The sequence below is a fragment of the Rattus rattus genome, chromosome 2, assembly GCF_011064425.1.
Source record: "Rattus rattus isolate New Zealand chromosome 2, Rrattus_CSIRO_v1, whole genome shotgun sequence".
NCBI lineage: Eukaryota > Metazoa > Chordata > Mammalia > Rodentia > Muridae > Rattus > Rattus rattus.
In genome coordinates, this window is record NC_046155.1 from 56,188,379 (window position 1) to 56,210,536 (window position 22,158).

The 22,158-nt window shown below is 40.9% G+C and overlaps 1 protein-coding gene across 2 annotated transcripts in view; it reads left to right on the forward strand.

Moving 5' to 3' along the window:
- The first annotated feature begins 397 nt into the window (after positions 1 to 397).
- Rab11fip2 (RAB11 family interacting protein 2) overlaps positions 398 to 22,158 on the forward strand; it is a 40,273-nt gene continuing 18,512 nt past the window's right edge. For both annotated transcript variants that reach the window (XM_032892223.1, XM_032892224.1), the window contains exons 1-3: positions 398 to 1,404; positions 6,708 to 7,150; positions 8,067 to 8,535. In XM_032892223.1, coding sequence (XP_032748114.1) covers positions 1,052 to 1,404; positions 6,708 to 7,150; positions 8,067 to 8,535 — 1,265 coding nt within the window. In that variant the 5' untranslated portion in view covers positions 398 to 1,051. The remainder of the gene's footprint in view (positions 1,405 to 6,707; positions 7,151 to 8,066; positions 8,536 to 22,158) is intronic.

Sequence of the window (22,158 nt, forward strand, 5' to 3'; positions counted from 1 at the left end):
GTCAGTTGAAGGTTTCCTCTTCAAGACATGGAGAATGGAGGAAGAATTGCCTCTCAAGAAGAGCTAAGTGCTCCACCACCATTTAAGGACACCAGCGCCTAGCCAGGACTGAACACACAGCTGGGGCAGATTCCAGTCTTCCAAGATGGAAACCGATTCTCCCCCAAGTGCGGGCGTTGTTCAGGGCCCAGTGCCACCTCCCAGAACCCCCTGTCGGCCTCTGCGGGTTCTCACGTCCCCAGAGCGCAGCAACCGCCAGGCTGGAACCTCAGCACCCACCGTCCAGCGCGCGCACCCCAGCCTCCGCGTGCCGCACCGCGCGCCCCGTCGTCACGGCAACCAGGGAGGCGCTGACCCCCAACCCCGCCCGGCCCCGCCCCTCGCGCAGTCCCGCTCAACATGGAGACGGCCAACCCGGAAGTGGCGCGGCCGCCGCGCGCCGGGCGCTAGGAGCCGCGGGTCGCTGTCCAGGCCTCGCCTGGTGCCGCCGCCGGGTCTCAGTTTGCCGCCCGCGCCCGGCGTCCCTCCGAGGTCGGTCCAGGACGGCCGCTTCCGACCCGCTCTCCCAGGCCTGCGCCACTCTCGGGGGAGGAGCCGAGGCGAGGCGAGGCCGCGCGGGCGGAGGGAGCCAGGCCCGGCGGCTGCCGACGGTTCGTATCAGCCGGGTCGGAGGAGGAGCCGGGCCGCGCGGGGCTGAGGCCGGGCCGTAGGGGCACAGGCCCCGGCACGGCGGCGACGCGAGGCGCGGGGCTGCGCGCGGAGGCCCGGACGGCGCGGAGGTGATGTGGGCCCCTGTGCTTCTACGGAAGAAAGGGACCCCCGCAGCGGCGGCGGCCACCGGGCCGGTCCTCTTGACATCAGCCCTTAGGGACCTCGGGGCAGCCCTGACTCCCCAGCTCGCTGAAGTGCCCTTAAGGATGCAGTGATCAGGGTACGGGACTCTCCCCGCGGGAGGGGCGCTGCCTGTGCTTCTGAACTCTGCTCAGAGAAAAACAAAAACAAAAAGAAAAAACAAAACCGAAAAACAAAACAAAACAAAAAAAGCCCCAGAATGATGCTGTCTGAGCAAGCCCAAAAGTGGTTTCCAACCCACGTGCAGGTCACAGTGCTCCAAGCTAAAGATCTGAAGCCAAAAGGCAAAAGTGGCACCAATGACACATACACCATAATTCAGTTGGGCAAAGAGAAGTATTCTACATCTGTAGCGGAGAAAACCCTGGAGCCGGTCTGGAAGGAGGAGGCCTCTTTTGAGCTGCCTGGGTTGCTCATGCAGGGTAATCCGGAGAAATACATTCTTTTTCTTATAGTGATGCACAGGTCCCTGGTGGGACTGGATAAGTTTTTAGGGCAGGTGGCAATCAATCTCAATGACATCTTTGAGGACAAACAAAGAAGGAAAACAGAGTAAGTTACATAATTTATTTTGAATTTTGGGTACTTAAAGATATATGGATTTACTGTACTTGAACAGTATATTCGAGGCATTGGTCTTTGGGATTGAAATAGGATCCAGTTTTAAGCACTTCTTTTTGCATGACTTTGAAGTGAAAATAGCCTTTGCTCTGAATTTTTTTTTAAATGGAGTGATTAGTGAACCAGTCCCCCCACCCCCATTTCTGTGTGAGGTAAAGAGCTCTTAAACAGTGGAATATTTTGCATTGGATTTTAATACTTTTTATTAGAGGCCTAGAGCATGAACTGGAAAACCAGAAAATTAAATATATGTGTACCATTAGGTTTATGTTTGTTGAGCACTGTTAAAAGGTAAATTACTAATAAAGGCTGTCAAAAGATAAGTTTCTAATTTTAGAACTGTATTTCATCATTGGAAACAGTTGGCCTTTATTTTTGCTCCACCAGTTTTCAGGGTCAGTACTTCTTGATAGGGAGAAAGTTGTTAAAAGAAAAGTTTTGGAAGTCTGCACAGACATCTTCAGTCTTGAACCCACTGACATTTTTCCTTTGAATTTGCAGCATAGTGGAGCTATTGTTTACTGAAGAATCAGTTCAGCAAAGCTGTTGTGTTTAGACAGAATTAACTGGTGTAAGATTGGAGACAGTGATTACAGTCTTGTGATGCAGTGATTTAATGACTTCTTTAATGAAAACATGGCTTTTGAAATAGAACTTTCAAGCCTAAGTTAGATATACTTAATTTAAGAAATCAGGATGCAAACCAACACTAGGATATTATGTCCTAAGCTGAAACAAGTAGCAAGTTTGGAAAGGCAGACCTCCTGTCCTGCCCTTTAGCTTACATGCCTGTCCGGGCTTCACCTTATATACATAGCTTATAGTGGGCCTGAAGGCTCCTGGAGATGGCTGGAGTTTATGAAAAGAGGGTTGGGGGAACTCATCAGAGGGCATCCCTCTTCCCAAGTAGCTTAAAAAAAAAAAAAAAAAGAAGAGCAAAACCCAGTCCTGATGGATGTTTATCTATCTACCCTTTAGAGCACTTACCATGATAATTTTAAGTTCACATTAATTTCTTATAAGTATAATGATCTTTTCTCTTTTTTTCCCTTTTAAAGCTTGCCAGAAAACTTCATTTAATAGGAATTGTTTTTGTTTTGTTTTGAATAAAGTCTTTACCTAAGATTTGGTTTATGTAAGATAAAACACTAGAAATGAAAGAAGAAAAAATAGGTAAATATCCAGTTGAGGGGGGAGAAAGTTTAAGTTGTATATTTAATGATTTTTAAATTTCCTAATATTTAACAAATAGCATGTTCTTTCCGAGGAGTTCTTCATCAGTGTTAAAATGAAAAATCAATAGTAACCAAATAATTTGCCCCAAATTGTCACTTTGAAGTGACTCAGTGTATACCTTTAAAGTGTTTTGACTGAGCTTTCAAGCATGTACAGTTTCAAATTTCTTACTGTGCTTTAAAAAGTACTTTTAATATTAATGGTAATATACCACAGACCCCTCGAACGCAAATTCCCAAATTTAAGTAGGCCCAAGTGTAGATCCAAAGATCCTGAGAAAGAAGTAGCCTTTTAAAAATTTCTTGTTTTATTTCCGTCTTTGGCAGCTTTGCAGTTACAATAAACTAGACCATGAACAATACTCTTTAACAGTGTAGTCTGTCTATAAAATCAAGGACAGCTTTTGGAGGGGAGATGCTTTGAAATGCTATCAACAGGGTTTGCGATGTTACTGCATACAAAGAGATTTTCATATGTTATTAAACCCTTACTATTTTGTGCGGGCGACTAAATGGGAACTGCGTATTTGATGAGGTATCTTTATTGGTAATATTTCTAGATTTTTAATATATTTAATAGCTTCCTTTTCCAGCCCAGCTGCACATGTGGCATAGTAAGAGACAGACTTGAGCCACCAGTGTATTAAAAGAAAGGTATTTAATATTCTGCACATTGCTAGCCCTTGTCAGCATATTCCCAAGTGCCTTTTGGAAAAGTGGAATGAGTGATGAAGGCTACCAGCTGATTGAGACGTCCCACGAAACTGCTGGGTGTGACACTTTGTACTTTCCGACAGTGAAAACGACAAGTGTTTACATCTTGTCTTCCAGTTGTGTCATGAGAGGCGAAAAGTATTGTGCTTAAAACTATTATTTTAACCTATTTTTCTACTCTGAATATATATATGTATATATTATTTTATTATTTCTTTTTAAACGAGAGGGGGTGGGGAGGCCCCAAGCCAAATCCTTTGAGGAGAAAGAGAACTTTTGCATTTGCCTTCTTTAATAGATGTCTGGGTTGGTTCTGGCATGAGATTTAAGGAAATAACACAGTGTTTAATAATAGAATGGGAAAATCATTGATGCTGTTATGTAATATCCATTGATTTTTTTTTTAACAATCCAAGTAGGTGATGCTCTCTTTGTTTCAATGATCTCAAAAAATTAATAATAGAGAATCTAGAGTTAGATGAGACTTGCACATATATATGTAGGGGTGTGTGTGTGTGTGTGTGTGTGTGTGTGTGTGTGTGTGTGCGCTATGTGTGTGTGTGTGTGTGCGCTATGTGTGTGTGTGTGCACACGCGCTTTGCACCTGCCTCCTGGCCTCTGGCCTCCTTATTGCCAGGCTTGTCCCATTTCTGACCACACAGTGCCAATTGCTTGGGAATCACTCCCACATGTGTGGTAGTTTGGACATGGACCTGTGCCCACTAAAAATTGAACAGAAGCCATATACCATTTCAGCCCAGCACTCCAGAGGTGGAAAAGAGTCGGCATTAATCCAACAACTCCCAAGTGCTGTGTCTTCATTTGTCCCTTTGAAGCCTGGGAAAACAAACACTATTTCAGGATTCTTGAAGTTCTCATTAAGATCGCTTTCAAAACAGAACAGCTAAAGTTACTTGTCAGGCTACCCTATAAATCAATTTGTTTATCAGAGTTCTTTGCAGGATTTTGTTTTGCTTGTTGTTGTTTTGTTTGCTTGTTGTTGGGGAGGGGAGGAAAATTAATATTTTTTACACTTGGATTAAAATACAGTGTTGCTTTATTCTTTAAAGCTTGCAGAGGTGTTTAGAGTTTCCTACTAAAACTAAAATGCTATAAAGCACTCATGTTTGGAACTGAATCTTGTTGATTTATGAAGATGGCTTAGAAATAAAAAAGTGAATTTTTAGTGTAAAGCAATCTGTCCTCAAGGGGCTCTCTCTCTCTGTCTCTCTCTGTCTCTCTCTGTCTCTGTCTCTCTCTGTCTCTTTCTGTGTCTCTGTCTCCCCCCCCCAGACACACACACACACACACACACACACACACAGAAGAAGGAGGGGAGTGTGAAGATGCCTTTCTACCCCAGTGCTCTCTGGTTAAATACAGAGTTCTGTACTGTGTGGCAGCCATGTGGCTAACCTTATTAACACATGTGCTTCATAAGTAAGGACGAGTTGGTATTTTCCTGCAGATGTTTTCCATCAGCTTTAGATGTTTTTCTCATTGGTTTCCATCTGCCTTGGGGAAATGGTTTGTCCTTCTCCTTGCCTCAGTTTCTCCATCACCAAAGTAAGATACAATTCATGTGTTCTTATTTCAGATACTGAGTTTTGGCCATCTTCACCCCCTTCCATTTTGGGAACCATTGATATACTTTCCTCAAATTGGCTTTTATCAAGCTGTGATAAAGTCTCTGTCACGTTTTTGTTGTTGCCTGTTGGGTGAGTGTGTACTTTGTACAGAGAGCCTTTGCTCATTTTCCAGGTAGCGTGAGACTTTTGAATATTTCTCAGGTGTCACCCATCAGAAGTGTCTCTCAGGACACTGAAACTAGCTCTGTTTTCCAGAAACCCAAAGTCGAACCTGGGCTATGTAGCTTTGCACCATTTGGAGCTGTTCTGAGAGCTCATGTTTGTATTGTTTGATGTTCTCCATTCCACAGTTCATTGCTGTCATTTCATACTCCAAATCCTGTTTGATGTTATCATTGTATAACGTTTCTTAGTTTAGGGTCATAAAATATGCATTCTTTCATAAAATATTCTCTTGTAGAAAATGCTTGTTTTGGTATCAGCGTGATATGTCTTCATTGATTGAATCATTTCAGTTTATCAAGGAAACATGCCACCATCATGGAGCTGATATAGATTGGGCATCAGCTCTCTGTCCTTCTGGTATGCCCATTTTTGGCTTAGTGTATAGTAAATCCAGCCATCTTTTAGCTACCCTGTTGGCAAACAACAAGAAAAAGAAGTGATATAAAATCTGGTCAGAGTTGCTCTGCAGCTAACTCTTTTAAATAGTCCTGTATTTAAATAACAGCATGTCTCCCTAACGGACTCAGACCCCCAAACGATGTGGCATTGTGGCTGCATGCGGCAGGGCAGGCTGTTTGCCCTGTAGAGTGACCACCTGTGATGCCATGGACTGGAGAATTTCATGTGGATAAAACTACTGTAAGCAACACCCAAACAAGCCCTGCTTCTTATACAGTTCACTTGAAAATTGGCAGCATGATGCAAGAGGTGCCTGAAAGCTGGGTCTGGTTTTGTCTGTAACGTCCTTTTTATTTCATAGTCAATAGCTTTCTGGCCGGAATTATTTGAGCTTTTTATTCTTTGAAAACTTCACAAGATTTATTGTCTATCACTTCTTACATTTTACTCATTTTACATATTTTATTCAGGAAAAGGGTTAGATTTGTTTTATATAAATGTTAAGTAATGCTGCTTATTTAACAAACTATGTACCATCCCCATTAATAAAATTAATAAAATAATAAAATTCTTTTACTACTTATATAAATTATATTTTGGGGTAGGGGCTAAGTATTTTATTTAAATGTCATCATTATTTGTCATTTTATGGTACTCAGAAATAATTAGAAGTGATGAATTACTTTCAAAGTTTCTGGCTCAGTGTCTTTGAATGTTAAGCACGTCCTTAGGCCATTAGTAACACTTGTCCCATATGGAAACATAATTAGTTATTGTTGATAAGAATTTTTGATGATGATTTTTGAATTATGAGGGGAAAGTTTATCTAAAATGCTTTCCATAGTTTCCAAAACTCACACCAGTGTTGTGTGTCACTCTGTAGAAACTAGATCATTTGTTTGCTTGATTTGTTTTCTTTTTAAACAGTGAGTAAAGCTAGAGACCTGTAGCTGCCTGGTTTTCATTCAGTTTCCAGGCAGATGTGTGGTCACGTTACTGGAGGGCCGCCTGGATATAACAATGTTGCTGCTGCCATCGTTTGTTACAACCAACTTCTTTTCTTCTCTTTAAGGTGGTTTAGATTAGAATCAAAACAAGGAAAAAGAATAAAAAACAGGGGTGAGATAAAGGTCAATATTCAATTTATGAGGAACAACATGACAGCAAGCATGTTTGACTTGTCAATGAAGGACAAGACGAGATCACCTTTTGCAAAATTAAAAGATAAGATGAAAGGCAGGAAAAGCGACGGGGTGTTTTCTGATACGTCCTCTGCCATCGTTCCGAGCACTCACATGCCTGATGCCAATCCTGAGTTTTCAAGTGGTGAAATGCAGATGAAATCCAAACCAAAAAAGCCTTTTCTTCTGGGTCCTCAGCGGCTCTCTTCTGCCCATTCGATGTCTGATTTAACTGGGTCCCACTTATCTTCTGAGAAGCTGAAGTCTAGCACTGTAGGCCCAACACATCTTCTCAGTCACCAGATAAATTCCTTTGGAGTTGTTCCAGAAAGCGGTAAGTGGTGCCTCATTTCCTTTCTTCCTCTCTCCTATTTTATATAGTGTAACTTCTAAAGACAGAAAATGAAAAGTAATGTTTCTAAAGCTAGTCATTGATTGTTTAAGTACCTCCCAACTCCTAATTGATACATTGACTGAAGGCAAGCTTGCTTGTATCTGTATTTTTACTGTATGTGGTAGTGAAATGAATCCTAGTCTTCTTTCAAGGCCTGTTCTCTTTTTTTCCTGCTGTCATTTCTCCATTTCAAAAGCTTGCAGCAGAGATTGGTTGGCAAAATGCTTGCCTTGAGAGCATGAGGACCTGAGTTCCATAGATGCCCCAGATGTACATTAGGAAAGCAGGAGTGGAGGAGGTAGAGACAGGTGGGTCCCCCCTGGCTCCCTGGCCAGATAGCCAAAACTACTTGGCAAATTCCATACCACTTAGAGTTTCTGTCTCAAAAGACAAGATGGGTAGTTCCTGAGGAATGCCAGTGTTGCTTGACCTCTGGCCTCCACAAATATCTACATACACAACAAAAAGGAAAAAAAAATCCTGCAGCATATATTCCATTCCATCCAAGTGTTCCTAGAAAAAATGTCTATATTCCAAGGAAACTAAATTGGATTCTAATGGTAGAAAAGTTTTAGACTTTTCAGCATGATCGTGAGAGCAGGTCCTTTGGTTCCATTTTATACTTTTCTCATTTGATGGTTTCTGAGCCAAGGAAGATAGTAATATAATTGTCTAAAAGTATACTATTATTAGCACTCTACTTCATAATAGCCCTTACCTAATTTTAAGATTGTTTTGATTATTTTGAGGGTTAATATCTTTAGTTAATTGCTCTCATTCTGAAGCAGCAGAATGTGTCAGATAGTGTAATAGCATATGTCACCTATCACCTACTAATGGGAAAAAATGTTTGTAGGAAGTCTCAAGTCTCCACACAGACGAACACTAAGCTTTGATACTTCTAAATTGAACCAACCTGGCAGCATTGTGGATGAAGGTGAACACTGTTTTGGAAGACAGAATGACCCATTTACAAATGTGACTGCTTCATTACCCCAAAAATTTGCAACACTGCCAAGGAAGAAGAATCCATTTGAAGAAAGCAGTGAGCCATGGGACAGCAGCACGAATTTATTTTCAAAATCAATTGAAGTCAGGAAAGAAAGTAAGAGAGAGAAAAGGGAGAAGGTGAGCCTCTTTGAAAGAGTGACTGGGAAGAGAGATAGCAGGAGATCTGACAAGCTGAACAATGGGGGATCTGATAGCCCATGTGACTTGAAATCACCTAGTGCTTTTAGTGAAAACCGGCAGGACTATTTTGAATATGAGTCAACCAACCCGTTTACAGCAAAATTCAGGGCTTCAACTATAATGCCATCTTCAAGGTAAGGTCACCAAGGAGGAGCATGTGCTATTTGGGGGAACCTTGTACTTGAAAGTAATAAGTATTCCTTTTATTTACTTATTTATTTTTACCTTTAAAAAAACAATTCATCATAGATCTAAGCATTGTTGTTTGCATGTGTCCTTGAAATTGAATATTTTACCTTGGAAGGGTGAAGGCTTCTTCCTCTTTACCCTAGTTTGCTCTAACCTACGAGAGCCAGAAACCCGTTGTAGCTCTTGGAGAAAACAGCATGGTGCTTGATGAGACCCAGTGAGAGTGAATAGACTATAGGTATGAATTCGAGCCAGAAATATGTTTCTGGGTGCTTCCCAGGGATTAAATCACGGGCTGCCAGGAGAGCATCAGCAAGCCAGTAGTAGTCAGCGTGGTGTTCTTTAACAAATGCTGAAGTACTAATGTTGTCTTAATATATGTTAACTGTCTTTATTAAATGGCTGATCAGGAATAGCTTTTATTCATTGATGTTTTCTGGAATTCAGTGACCTTCAGGGGTACTGTGTGTGCCTTAACCAGAGCCCTGGGTGATGAGTAACTATGGGCACAGTCAGCTGGTGAACATTGAGTTTTCTGTATACTGTTGCAGATACTGTTGTATACTGTTCTGTATAATGTCACAGCATTAGAGTCAGAGGTTCTGCAGATGTGAGTGATGGAGGCCTGCATGAGGAACCTCAAGCAAAGATGAAGATGACCTTGAAAGTTTTAAGTCATTGTGGAGGAACACAGTAGAGGCTCCGTGTTAGCCATAGAATGGAAGGCTTTATTCCTGTTGTAATGTATAAGATATAGATCTTCTGGCTGTGGAGCACTGCGACCTCTCTAGACCTTAGCATCTATATCTTTGAGGCAAATAAAATAATACATAGTTTGTGGGATTTAGTGAGGATAAGTAACACATAAAGCACACAGTACAAAGCCACACCAAATAGGGCACCGATAGATGGTCACTGCTTCAGGCTGAGCACCCCTGACTGGAAACCTGGTCCACTTTTATATAGAAGTATAGTGTCACTGTTAATGCGTTCATCACGGACAGAACTCTGAGTTTCAGATTTGGAATATTTCAGATTTGATCTTTTTGCATGGAGAGTCAATGCAGATACTCTAAAGTTCTAAAACCAAACTGAAGCACTTCGGGTCCCACAAGTTCTGGGTAAGGGACAGGTGACCTCTGTCCCTTTTGATGTATTGTGTATAGTTTTCTTTAAAAGTGGGGCTTTTTGTTCTATCCCAGTACAAATAGAAGATGAAGCACTAACAGCCACTTGGGTCTGCCTTTCTCTTGGGCCTCTCCCTCATGTATGCAAGGTCCACTCTTGAATATATATCTTCTAAGCTATGTTTTAAAAGTTAAAAAAAAAAATACTGAAAATTTCCAGAGGGAAGTGCTCATTTTCTGTTTGTTTTCCTTATTCTTTTTTTTTTATTAACTTGAGTTATTTCTTTTTTTTTCTTTTTTTTTTATTTATTATTATTAACTTGAGTATTTCTTATATACATTTCGAGTGTTATTCCCTTTCCCGGTTTCCGGGCAAACATCCCCCTCCCCCCTCCCCTTCCTTATGGGTGTTCCCCTCCCAACCCTACCCCCATTGCTGCCCTCTCCCCAACAGTCTAGTTCACTGTTTTCCTTATTCTTATGAAATATTCCTTTTTTAAAAAAGGGATTTGCTGTAGTTTTTGGGAAAAAAATCGTTCAGTTTTATTTATAGATGTATGCTTCAGAGAAATAATTTTTTATTTTGTGGTATCAATAGTTAACTGAGGCGTTCATGTGTTGATGGCGTTCATGTGTTGATGTGTTGTACTAAGCACACAGGTGCTTCATGCAGTTTCTATTTTACCAACTCTTAAATACAGGCCTAAGAGGAGTGTGCCCTCCCTTCCTGAACATTTTTATTTTTCAGCAGGAAATAGCTGAAAACAACTGTTCAAGGTAACTTAGAGATTGGCTAAACTAGGTAAATTCAGAGTCAGTGGAAAGCAAGGAAAAGTGGGAACTACTTATAAAATAATACAATACAAGTAATATGAAAAAAAAAAAAAACTGTCCTCAAGCCGGGGGCTGCCGTGGGCTGCCGTGGGCTTTGATAGGGAGGTGGCCTTCATTAGACTTCAGCTTCATTTTGTTCTATTTTAATATTAATACTATTATCAAAATCAGGGTTGTATTATATATTCTATGATTACAAGTATATAGGAATTTTTTTTAAATTTAAGACTTTTTCTCTATGAGGCTCCAGGTGTAGGGTCAGAAAATGCATTCCTGGAAGTTTCTGTGTTACTAGTCATCTTTCTGGTAAATCAGAACATTTGTAGTTAATGAGTGGCTCCAGTTAAAGTACAAAACAGTAGGATACAAATGGGCTGAATAAAAAGGCTGCAGTTTTAGTGTGGGTGGAATTTGAGAGGCTATGGCCAGGATAGTGTCTAGAATTCCTCTCCCAGTGTAATCTTCAGCTGGGTCAAGTAGCATCCAGACCAGTTTCTGAAGCCACAGATTGTGTACTGTGCATTATTTTCCCAGTATGTTAAGTAAAACCTACTATGAGAGCTCCAGGACTCATGTGACCCATGGTTTTGAGACTACTAAGTCAACTTAAAGCACAATTCATTGCCAAGAAGCTGGTGTGTAAACTGGCATACCTGTGATTGCAGAAGCACAGGAACTATGTCTGTCCTCTAAGTAACGAAGCATGTCACTAGAACTGGAGAATTTTCTTTATGTTCCTCCATCTTCAGTCACTAAGAAGGTAGTTTTTAGAAGTTGAAGTTTTTAGTGTTTGTATATGTAACATCTCCCCAAGGAAAAGCCACATTGGAAACCACAAAATACACTTTATTTTGCATCTTGGAGTCATTCCTATAGCCTTGTGGGAAACTGATGAGGAAACTAGTCAGACTGCCTGCTTCAGTAGCATGCAAGGCTCCTCTCTGATGCTCACTCTAACAATTTTCTTCCTAGTCACCTGCTCTGCTTCCCTGAAGCCTTTCCCACTCTGCTAGCGAGCAGTGGCTTCCCAAGCTCAGGGCTTTCTGATACAGTCTGATCTTCTGAAGGACATGCATTGTGCCCAGCAGCTTAGCCACCTTTCCTTCCACTGTCTGGGTGACTGCACTCATCTTCTTACTGTGATCTCCTGTACGCTTCTTGAGAGACCGTCCACATTGGAAATTTTGAACATAAACATGATAGCAGTGTTCTTCTCATTATGCCTGTCAACTGCTTTCAGCCCAGTGTTAACAGTGGAAGTCTTCCTAATACACCAAAAATAGATCTAAGAAGGTTGGAATGCACATTTTTATTTTAAAATCTAAGAGAGTGAGCAAGTGAGTCAATATACACCTGTTAGCCATCACTCAGGGTTAGGGCAGCCTGGGCAACTTTTGAGATCCTATTTTGTAATTGAAAATATTGAATAAATGAGCAAAGATGTTAAGATAAGAGTACTTGTACTTCATTGATAAGAGTACTTGTCTAGTGTGTGCAAGTTTCTAGTGCTAATTTTAAAAGCTGAGTTTTACACTAATATTTAAGATTTTTGCCATAAGCAGTCACTTCTAGTGTCTATATGATAGGTGGGCTAGGTTATCAACTGCCTTAACTCCAGACCTCAGTGGCTTTGTACAGAACCTTATTAGAGATGGGAATGGAGAGAATGTGCTCAGTCTTGTACAGTGTCTGTGGAGCCAGGCCTTTTCCTTCTTTACTGGTGACATTGTTATTTTGAACAGGGAGAGGTGAGGACCATCCGTCACAGTGTGCTGTCATGTGCCAGGGCTGGAATGGTGAGTCTGCATATGTCTTGTTGGCCAGAGTTCAGTCAGGTCTCATCCTTACTGCAAACTGTTAAGAAATTGGGTTTAGCTGTGTGCCCAGAGGGAGACTGAGTTGGTATGTGTCATTGTGTAAGCGAAAGACACCAGCTGAGTATCTCCTGAGATTCTGGATGCCGTGTAGCTCTTGGTCTTCTGGTGTCCCACTGCTCCTGAGCATATAACTATATTTGGAACTCATGTCCTTTACAGGAAATACCAGATGATATGGTTCATGCTTCAGAATTGTTCCTTTTGCCTTTTGTTGACAAAAGTCAGAGGAAAGTATTGATACATTTTATTATTTATCAACAGGCTCAAATACTAATTTGTGTTATGTCTTCTTTATTGTAAAGCAGTGCTTTTCTGTACTGGCAGAATATCATTTTCTAAAAACAGACATGCCTTCAGGGTTAGGATTTTTAAAATAGGTTATTCAGAATAATTGCTTTTAAAAACCAGATTATAAATGACCTAAAGGGTGGAAATGGGCAGGCGTACTCACCCAGTGTTGTTCAGATAGAATCTCACTGGGTATTACCGAATGGGCTGGATTTGAACTCCTCCCTCTTCAGTACTCCAAGCATTGAGATTATCTGACCACTTTCATCGCCACCGTCTTGCTGTGTCTTCTGCAGTAGAGAAGGGAACCGTTGTGGCTCAGTATAGAGCTGGTGTGAGCTGCACAGCACATTAGCTTCCTTCTCTGCTCTTGCCCCCATTGCTGCTTCTTCCATGCTTAGACAAGGAGTCATCCAGATGACATTTCACTGAATTACCACCATTCTCATCTTCATGTGGATGTTTGGTACTAGAATGAATATGTTGAATAGTATGAGCAATTTATGACCTATAGAGCCAATATTTATTTTTCAGCTTTTTCCCCCCTCCATGCTTTCCCCACACCCTTAAACTCAGCATCATCCTCTTCATTGTTAGGTTACAGGTATGCACTACCACACCAGACTTGATGTTTTCCAGAAATAGTGTGCTTAACTTCATACTAGCTGAGTGGAGATCAGCCTGGCTCTCAGAAGGGCAAGAAACCCAAAACAACCAGTTGGAAAGATAGATGCTCCCAGAACTAAGTGGCTAAGGTGCTCCCATGTAGTCACAGTTAACTTTTATTTTGCTGAGTGAGCAGTGGGTTAAAATGCCTTTTGTTGTGTTGAAGAAAGCTCAGGTCCGAAGTGCTTATTAAGTGTGGATCTAAACAGCAACTGTGACTTGAATACTTTGTAAATGCTAAGGTTTGTCCTGTGCCGCCTTTTCTTACCACCCAGCTTTTCTTTTTGCTGAGCCCCCCTTCTCATCTTGGGAAGTTCACCTCCTTAGTGAGTTTCTCTGCCTCTACCCATGGGTGCTGTAAACCAGATGCCATTTTCCTTTCCTGGGCTCAGGCGGGAGGAAGTGTCAGAATGCCAAGAACTCATGCTCCCTGTCACAGAGTCCTGGTGTTTCCCTCCTTTGGATTTGTTCTGATGGAGAAGCTGGAATTGCCATCAGATGCTTGTGTCTGGTTGGTCAGCATTGGTTCCTATGTTTTTTTTTTTAAGCTGTGGTTTGTTAGAACTCCCTTCACAGGAAGTATGAATCTTTTCATCAGCATGCCTTGAAGAAAATCAGTGTTTTCAAAACTCACTATTAATGACCAGTTGGGTTTAAAACTTACTGATCTAAATTGTATCCCTGCAGTCATACATAGTCAGTTTTTAACAGCTGGAAGTCGGGGGTTACGCTGATAAACTCAGATTTGAATGGACCCCACCCAATGAGTAAGCAACACAGCAGGGAAATGAGCTTGGCTAAAACAGACTCTCAGACAACAGGGGATTCTGTGTGTTGGGAGTGTAGGCAGCACCTGAGCTGTAGTGGATGCTGAGAATAAGGATGAGCTTTGACTGGTATTTATGGTATGTGGGTGAATTGTTGGCCAGGATACAGATGAAACCTAGCATCAGTTGTGAAGAGTGACTCAAAAAGCATGCTAAGTCCATTGAATGGGTGGATGGTATGTATCCCCCAGGATGTGCATTTTCTTAAGAAGGTCTGGAAAGTGTCATCTCCATCCAGCTATGGGAATTCTTTAACCACACGAAGAGAGTAGATGCCTATCTTGCTTAGAAATCGAAATAAACCAGTAAAAGACCTGTCTCTTCTTACATCCTAGGCGGGTGTTCTACCACAGAACTGTGTCCTCAGCCCCCTCTTCCTTTTCCCTGTGAGACAGCAATCTCACTAGATTGCTCAGGGTGGCATTGAGCACACCACAGGCCAGACGGACCTTGAATTTATGAACCTATACCCCAGGATGGCACCTTGAACTTTTAAAAACATCCATAATAAACTCTTTCATGTGAAGAGCGAATGAAGTCAGAACGCAAGAATAGCTCAAGGCATTTGTGTTTGTCATGGAAACATGACTGTCACAGAAAACGTGTTCTCCTTCTTTCTGCTTTATTGCATCTCTGAGCACTAAGCAGCCTTGCTCAGTTGCTGTACAAAAACTTGATAGTGAGCTTTATATTTTATTAGGTCAGGTGCTTCACATGTATTTGGTCATCACAGATCCTTCCTAGCCTTTCTAGTCCTGTCTCCCCTACTCTTTCTAGTCCTGTGTCTTCCTAGCCTTCCTGTGATCTTTCTAGCCAATAAGCACAGACCAGATTTTTTTAGGATACTATAGAAATATTATCTAAGATGAAGACATTTATCGCTATTATTTTTCAGTCTCACTTGACAGTATATTTTACCTTTTAGATCAGGTAGCTCTCCATTCCTCCCTCCCTTCTTTCCCCTACCCCTTAACTGGTCATTTCCTGTTTGTGATTGGGTCACATTATTCTTAGGAACTGCCAAAAATTAGTTACCCAGAATGTGTGTCTAATTCACACAGTCTAAGAATCATCATAAACTGTTGCATATAGCATTATCAGGAAGCTATAATAATGCCCACAAAAAAGACTATTGATATAAGGTTACATTTTTTTATTTGAAAAAAAAAGTGTTCTTAAAGAAAAAAATCTTATTTCTAGTTGTTACATCTTCCTTTACAATGTGTTCTATGGATGTGTGCAACTGTATGTGTGCTTGCAAAGGGAAGGAGGGAAAGAGGGAGGGAGATGAGAGTTCTAAAGCAGTCCTTAGCATTGTAAACCTTACTGTGCATAAGGTCTGTTTTGGTAGTCATATTACCATTTGTCATGTATGTCTGAAGATGGCTTGCCATTGATCCCTGGTAGTCCATCTATTGCTTATGTAGTTGAAACCCTGCAGCCTCATTGATGAGACCCAGAATATAAACTTTTAGAGCCCTTAATCCATTAGTGGCCTGGGATTTGTAGGGGTTCCCATGTGATAGTGATTCGGAGGGAGAGGTATAGGTGTGGTTCGTTCCCACAGCACTGACTAGAACTTATGTGTGACTCCCCAGAGATGACTTGAAACTTCTCTATCCTTCGTCATCCGTAGACTCGTTGACTCCTTATTATGGCCTCATTAATTGGTGTATCTCCCATTGGGTTAATTTGCAGATACCAACCATGCTATTCTTTGCTGACTCTAATGCAAATTGATATTTATGGTCTTTAGAATTGAAAACAAAAAGCATTCTGTAACGAAAAGACAGACTTTGCTAAGTTTTTCCTTTTTGTTTATTTTTGTGATTTTTTTGTAAGATGAGAGATTAAGATACAAAGAGATTATGTATGAGAGAAAAGGAAGAAAACATACCACAAACCCACAAAAACTACTGTAGGCTAATAAACTGATGTGAAAATTTCTCAATTTACAGCACTTGACAGGTGCTAAAAGAAAAGCATCTTTAATTTTAATGTGTTGTTAGGACCTCTTTAGAGAGACTGTACAAGTTATTAACAAGGTCCTCCGAGACAGGAGACGGGTAATTAACAAGACCTATGGAGATATAGTTTAGGTAATTAACGAGCTCTTAGGCACTGGACACAGGATAACACGTGGTGAGTCTGATAGTTAAAGAGTGCAGGTCGTTACGATATGACCAAATGCAAGATAGAGCCTATAAGTCCTCTGGAGCTTTCCAACAGGAAAATATTATGATTTTATTTCAATGATCCCAACATGCTAACTTTTATAAATCAATACATAAGCTTCTGGGTTTAAGGTAATATTTGAGAAAATTATTTGTAAACAGGAAGTAGAGGAGCTTGTGGATGTAGGTGGATGATGTTTGCTGATGTCGGTTCTGAGCTGTGTAGTTAAAGTGAAATTCTTCAGAAGGACAGACTATGTATGCCTCAGTTACTTACACACAATTGGTGGAGCATGCTTTTCACTTGTGGCCTCTTGTCTAAAACTGCCTATTGTGGATCATCTGCTCCTCTGTTGACTTTACAGTGTCAGGCTCTTGGCCACAGAGGAGACTGCATTGGGCACCCTGGCCAGGGTTCGCTATTCAGCTCCTCTGCCTCCTTCACATTTAAGAGTTGCCATTCCCAGTTGCAAACACGTGGTCTGTTTATTTCCTGTGTAACTTTGATGTTTCTATTTTGATTTTGATTTTTTGATTCAGAAAACTCCAAGTCAAGCATTTTCTTACAAATGTTGTATTCCGGTAGGTAGTGGCTACAGGACACATAGGCTGAGGGCAGTAGTGAGTGTGGCCCGACACAGAGCCATAAAGGTAAAAGCTCTTGAGCTGTTTCTAACAGACTGTGTGGTTCTTAAGCATGGCCTTAGTAGATGACTTTGTGTCCCGGTGTGAAAAGCTTGAATGTCCCTGCAAAGGTTAAAGTCTAATGAGTCTCTAACACTGCATGACCTGTCTTAATATGGCTCCTGTAGGCCAAACAAGATGAATATGTTTCTGAATTTCAATCTAGAATCATTATTTTCAACATTTCTGTTCACTATTTTCTATATGGGGTGCTTTAGGTGAGAATATATCCCATCAGTTAAGAAGATACTTGATTACTTAGTTTTTGGTTGATGACATTATTTGGGGAAGTTCAAGTAGTGAGGCCTTATTGGATTTGAAAGCTTAAAGCCTCACCCTACTCCATTTCACATTCTCTGTTTTGTGCTAGTGCTTGAGATGTGAGCTCATAGCTTTTCACTGTTTGCTGCTGCTGCTGCTGCTGTGGTGTGAGTTGCTTGTCTCCTTGCATAAGTTGAAAGTGCTTGGGCTTCCAGAGCATTTTCAGGTGTGTTGTGATGTGATGTGTCTCTGATTACTTGTATTATAGTAGGATGTCCAAGGTTTTTCTTTTAATTTTGAAATGAATGTGGCAAGGGCCAGGAAAGATGGTTACTAGTTAGGAGCACTGGCTGCTTTTAAAGAGGAAGAATTCTTTAAAGAAAATTGCTGTATGAACAAGTACAGTCAGTCAGCCAGCCGGGGTATAGCTCCATGGTAGAATATTTGACTGTTCTGTGGGAAGTACTGGGATTCATTCCTTAGCATGACCCTAAAACATTAGAAGGCTGAGTATTTTGGCCTGTGCCTGTAACCTGAGACAGGAGCTAACCCACACCGTAGTCTAGTCTGGAGCTAACATGGAGTACCTGTAGGAGGAAAATGGGGAGGGGTGACTGAGGCTGCAGATGAATAAGTTAGTTATAGCCAGGATAACCAGTTAGTTAGGCTATGAACATGAGTTGCATTGATGCTCTTTGTGTGATGGGTCTTTGAGGGTGGGGAGAAGGGAGCTCCTTTGAGACACTTCTGTGTATTCTCCAGCCTTTGAGTGAGACAGTGACCAAGGACTGGAAACCTTTTGAATTGCAGCAGTGTATTTATTATGTACTTACAGTAGTTACTACTGTAGCAAAACTGTCTAAATATCCAATGATGACATATAAGATAAATCAAAAAACCGTTAGTGTATTCATTTAACCCATTTCTAGAAAAATTATGGTCTGAACATTTGACATAGGTGTCCTTGAATCTACTGTTTAGTGATGGATTATATCAAAGTTATATAATTATTAATAAGTATCTAAGTATTTCATATATGTTGAATAATGTTTTAATGTTTTGCATACTTGTTTTACATTTGGAAATCTTTCTGATGAAGGAGCTAATACCATTTAAATAGCCATTGCTTAAACATTCTTGGTCTTCTTAATGTTTACATCATCAGATTTTCTGTATAGTTTCTTGAACATGTGTAAAGCTTCAGAAAGGCCATGAGTGGAGGTTTCAAGGTATGATTTACACAGTGCCAAGGTCCTAGTTCTCCAACAATGGGATAGGACCTGAAATAAATGACCTGTTACCAAGACAGAATAGTGTATGCTCTATAGAAGCACAGAAAATTTGCCGTACAAAAGTAGAGAAAGGAGAAATTTAGTATAGTGAAAACTGGGGAAAGGTTTTCTCAAAGCAAATGTCTCTGTCCTTGAATTTGACCACTGAACATAGACTTTACAAGTTTAGAAATGAGTTCATAAAACCTCATAATAGTAATAAAAGTAAACAGTAATAAAAGTCATATAGGAAGTGGTTAGAGAGCCACGTATGGGGGTACAAGCCTGACATTCTAGCACTCAAGAAGCTAAGGCACAAAGCTTCAGGTCAGCCTGCTACCAAATGAGACCTTGTCTCCAAAACAACAAAACAAGTAAAGCAAGTGGGGGAAGGGTTATCTGATAGGCTTCAAAGGAATAATTTCCAAATAGTAGTTTTATACTATTAAATTCTTAGTTGTTTATTAAAACTGAGGGTCACATCATTTCTTTTCTATCTAGAATGAGGAAGCTTTTAGTCCACGACTGCCATTCTGTGCCTGGTAGGATTCTGGGGAAGGATGTCTGCTACTGTAGGCTTCCAGTGACCAGCTTAATCGGTGCCATGCAGCAGCCCAGCGTCAGGCATAGTGAATACTTTGTTAGGGAGCTTGGTCTAAGAAGAGAGTACATAGCCAGTCATATATTTTATCAGAGACATACAAATGTGGTTTTCCATATTGTTTCTTCTTTTTTAGTCTTCAGAGAAATGAATTGTCTAAATGTATGAAAAGTAAAAATCACACTGAATATGATTTATGTTTTGATTCAGTGTCATACGTGATTGTTCAGTGAAGGGTTCACAATGTACTGTGAATGTAGGCTACTTTAAGGGGAATGTGGGATAGGTACAAGTTCAGAATTATGACTCAGGTTTGGGTTTACATCTTTAGTTAAAGCTGTTGGGCCTTACACATTATCCTTTCACTGTAAATGGGTGACCTGACTGTATGAGATTAGCATGACACACAAAGTGCTGAGGACAGTGCTGGACTCACAACCCAGAGATGGCCACTCTCCCTATGATCTCTACTCACAGATCTACAGAACACTTAACAGTCATGCTAACCAGATCAGAGAGAAGTACTCCTCGCAGAATATACTCCTTGCTTGAAAGAAATATTAAGTTTATTAAAGAAGGCAACTCCAGCTGTCATAATAATGAGGATGAAGGATGTCTATTGAGAATTTGCAACATTCCAGAGTCCCTTTCGAAAGAGCCCCTGCCTCAGAAAACGGCAGCACCAATGTGTCCTGTCAACTCAGATCTGCTCACTATTTCAGGACCCTCCATCTCCTAGTGTGACAGGAATTACATGTTTGATGTTATGCCATTGTTGTGGTTTTAGAATTGATAAACATTTCTTATTGAACAAAAAATATTAAATGAGAAATTGAATGAGAAATATGCCTCTTTTGAGGGCATTTACAAGAATCAGTCAAGTCTTAAATGTCATCCCCATGGGCCTGCTTCTTTAGACTACTAGACAGTTTCACAGGGCAGAGTTCCAAAAGGAAGGTGCTTTTATTCACACTTGATGGTGAAGATTCTCACTTCACTTGGTTATGATCTCTTCATTGCTACTAAGAGACAAAGGTTACATAAAAGCAGAGTCTATAAGGCAGGTAGACTCAAAACATGGAATTATCCTAATAATGCATGGTGCAGTTGGGAAGTGCTATTGGAAATAAGAACTACAGGCTAGATGAGGCCTAGTGCTGTACGTGTGAAATCCCAGCATTTGAGAGATAGAAGCAGGAAGATTGTGAATTTGAGGCCAGGAGCAATATAACAAGACCTTGTGTCAAATCAACAACAGAAAGTACAGAGGTTTAAATGAGCAGAGTTAGTCAATCAGTCTGGGGATAATGGAAAGGGGGATTTAACAGCCTCAAAGGATGGGTATATGAAAAGGGATAGGGAAAAGGCTTTGATGAGGGGGAAAACTCATTAAAGGTTCTCAGGGACCTTATGTGTCTAAAGCTATCAGAGGTTAGAGGTGGGATGAGCTTGGCTTACTATGAACTTGCTATGTCATAGTTTGATTTTAGCACCTAGTTCTCTAAAGAGTGAGTATTCTTCAGAACAGGAGTGAAGTGCTTAAATTCCATTTAGGAAAACTCAGAAAATTGCCACCCTGGCCTGAGTAGGAAGAGACACAGGAACTAAAAGATACTACTATTAAGACCACATTTTAAGTGAAATATTAGATTTGGGGAAAACAAAAGACAGAACAAAAAAAAAAGCATCGTGTGTTATAGAGTAATTTTCAGTATAAAACTTGTAGAAACCCATAAGTGTCAAAGTTATTGTAGCATAAGAAACTTAGATGTTAGCATTGGTTAGTTATAGCGGCTGTCTTTAGACTCATGGGAACCAGTATTTTAACTATTTTCTAAATGAAGAAACATTTAGAAAAAGCCGAGCAGGGGCTGGAGACTGGCTCAGTGATTAAGAGCACTGGCTGCTCTTCCAGAGGATTCAGGTTCAATTCCTTGCAACGACATGGCAGCTCACAAATGTCTGGAATCCAGTTCCATGTGATTTAATAGCCTCGCACAGAGATACATGCAGGCAAAATACCAACACACATAAAATAAAAGCAGAGTAAAAAACTGAGCAGAATAGAATAGTGTACGGTCTGTAGTGAGAATGTTCATGTCTATGGGGCAAAGAGTGTCTTCATACGAAACTATTCTTTTCAGACAGACATGAAATCCTGTAACCCTGCTGAGGCAAACTTAGCCGCTGTGTGTGCCTTGGGGTTGTTTTCCAGCCTGGGAACTTAGCATGTAGAGCTCTCCTATTGCTCCCACAGCTGTGCTTCTGCAGAGTTAGCAACTGGAACTTAGCATGTAGAGAATTAGCATGTAGAGAGTTAGCATGTAGAGAGTTAGCATGTAGAGAGTTAGCATCTGGGAACTTAGCATGTAGAGCTCTCCTATTGCTCCCACAGCTGTGCTTCTGCAGAGTTAGAAACGGAACCTCTGGCTTTTGTCACCAAGAAAGGGGCTCTGAGAATTCACTAGTGTGAACAACCCTTTCTTAAAGGCTTTGCAGAGATGACTAGAGCCTTGAGTGCTTGTGGGCCAGCATCTTCCCTGCAGGCTGTTCTTTAACATTAGAAGCCTTCCTAGAAACCAGGGACTATCACAGCTTCTCTCAGATGGGGCTTGTCTCAGCCATGATCACAAATTGTGTCTTGGCAAAGAGTGGTGTGGAGCACACTGGCCTTTTTAACCTAGTTTCATGACTCCTTCCTAATTCCCTGTTTTACTTTTGAATCAAAAGGGACTACCTTCCCTGCCTCGGCCACTACTAGCCATGGGTGTGTGGCACCAGCAGCCATAGACCATGGTCTCCTTAGCGTACAAAGATAAGCAATGCAGTTTCCCCAGTGACAGAAGAGTCTTCTTACATCAAGAGAGGCATGATAGAATTATAGAGCTAACCGCCTGAATTTTCAAGTTCATCTTGACGTGTCAGAAAAGTTGTGTGTGTGTTGCTGGATTTATTCTT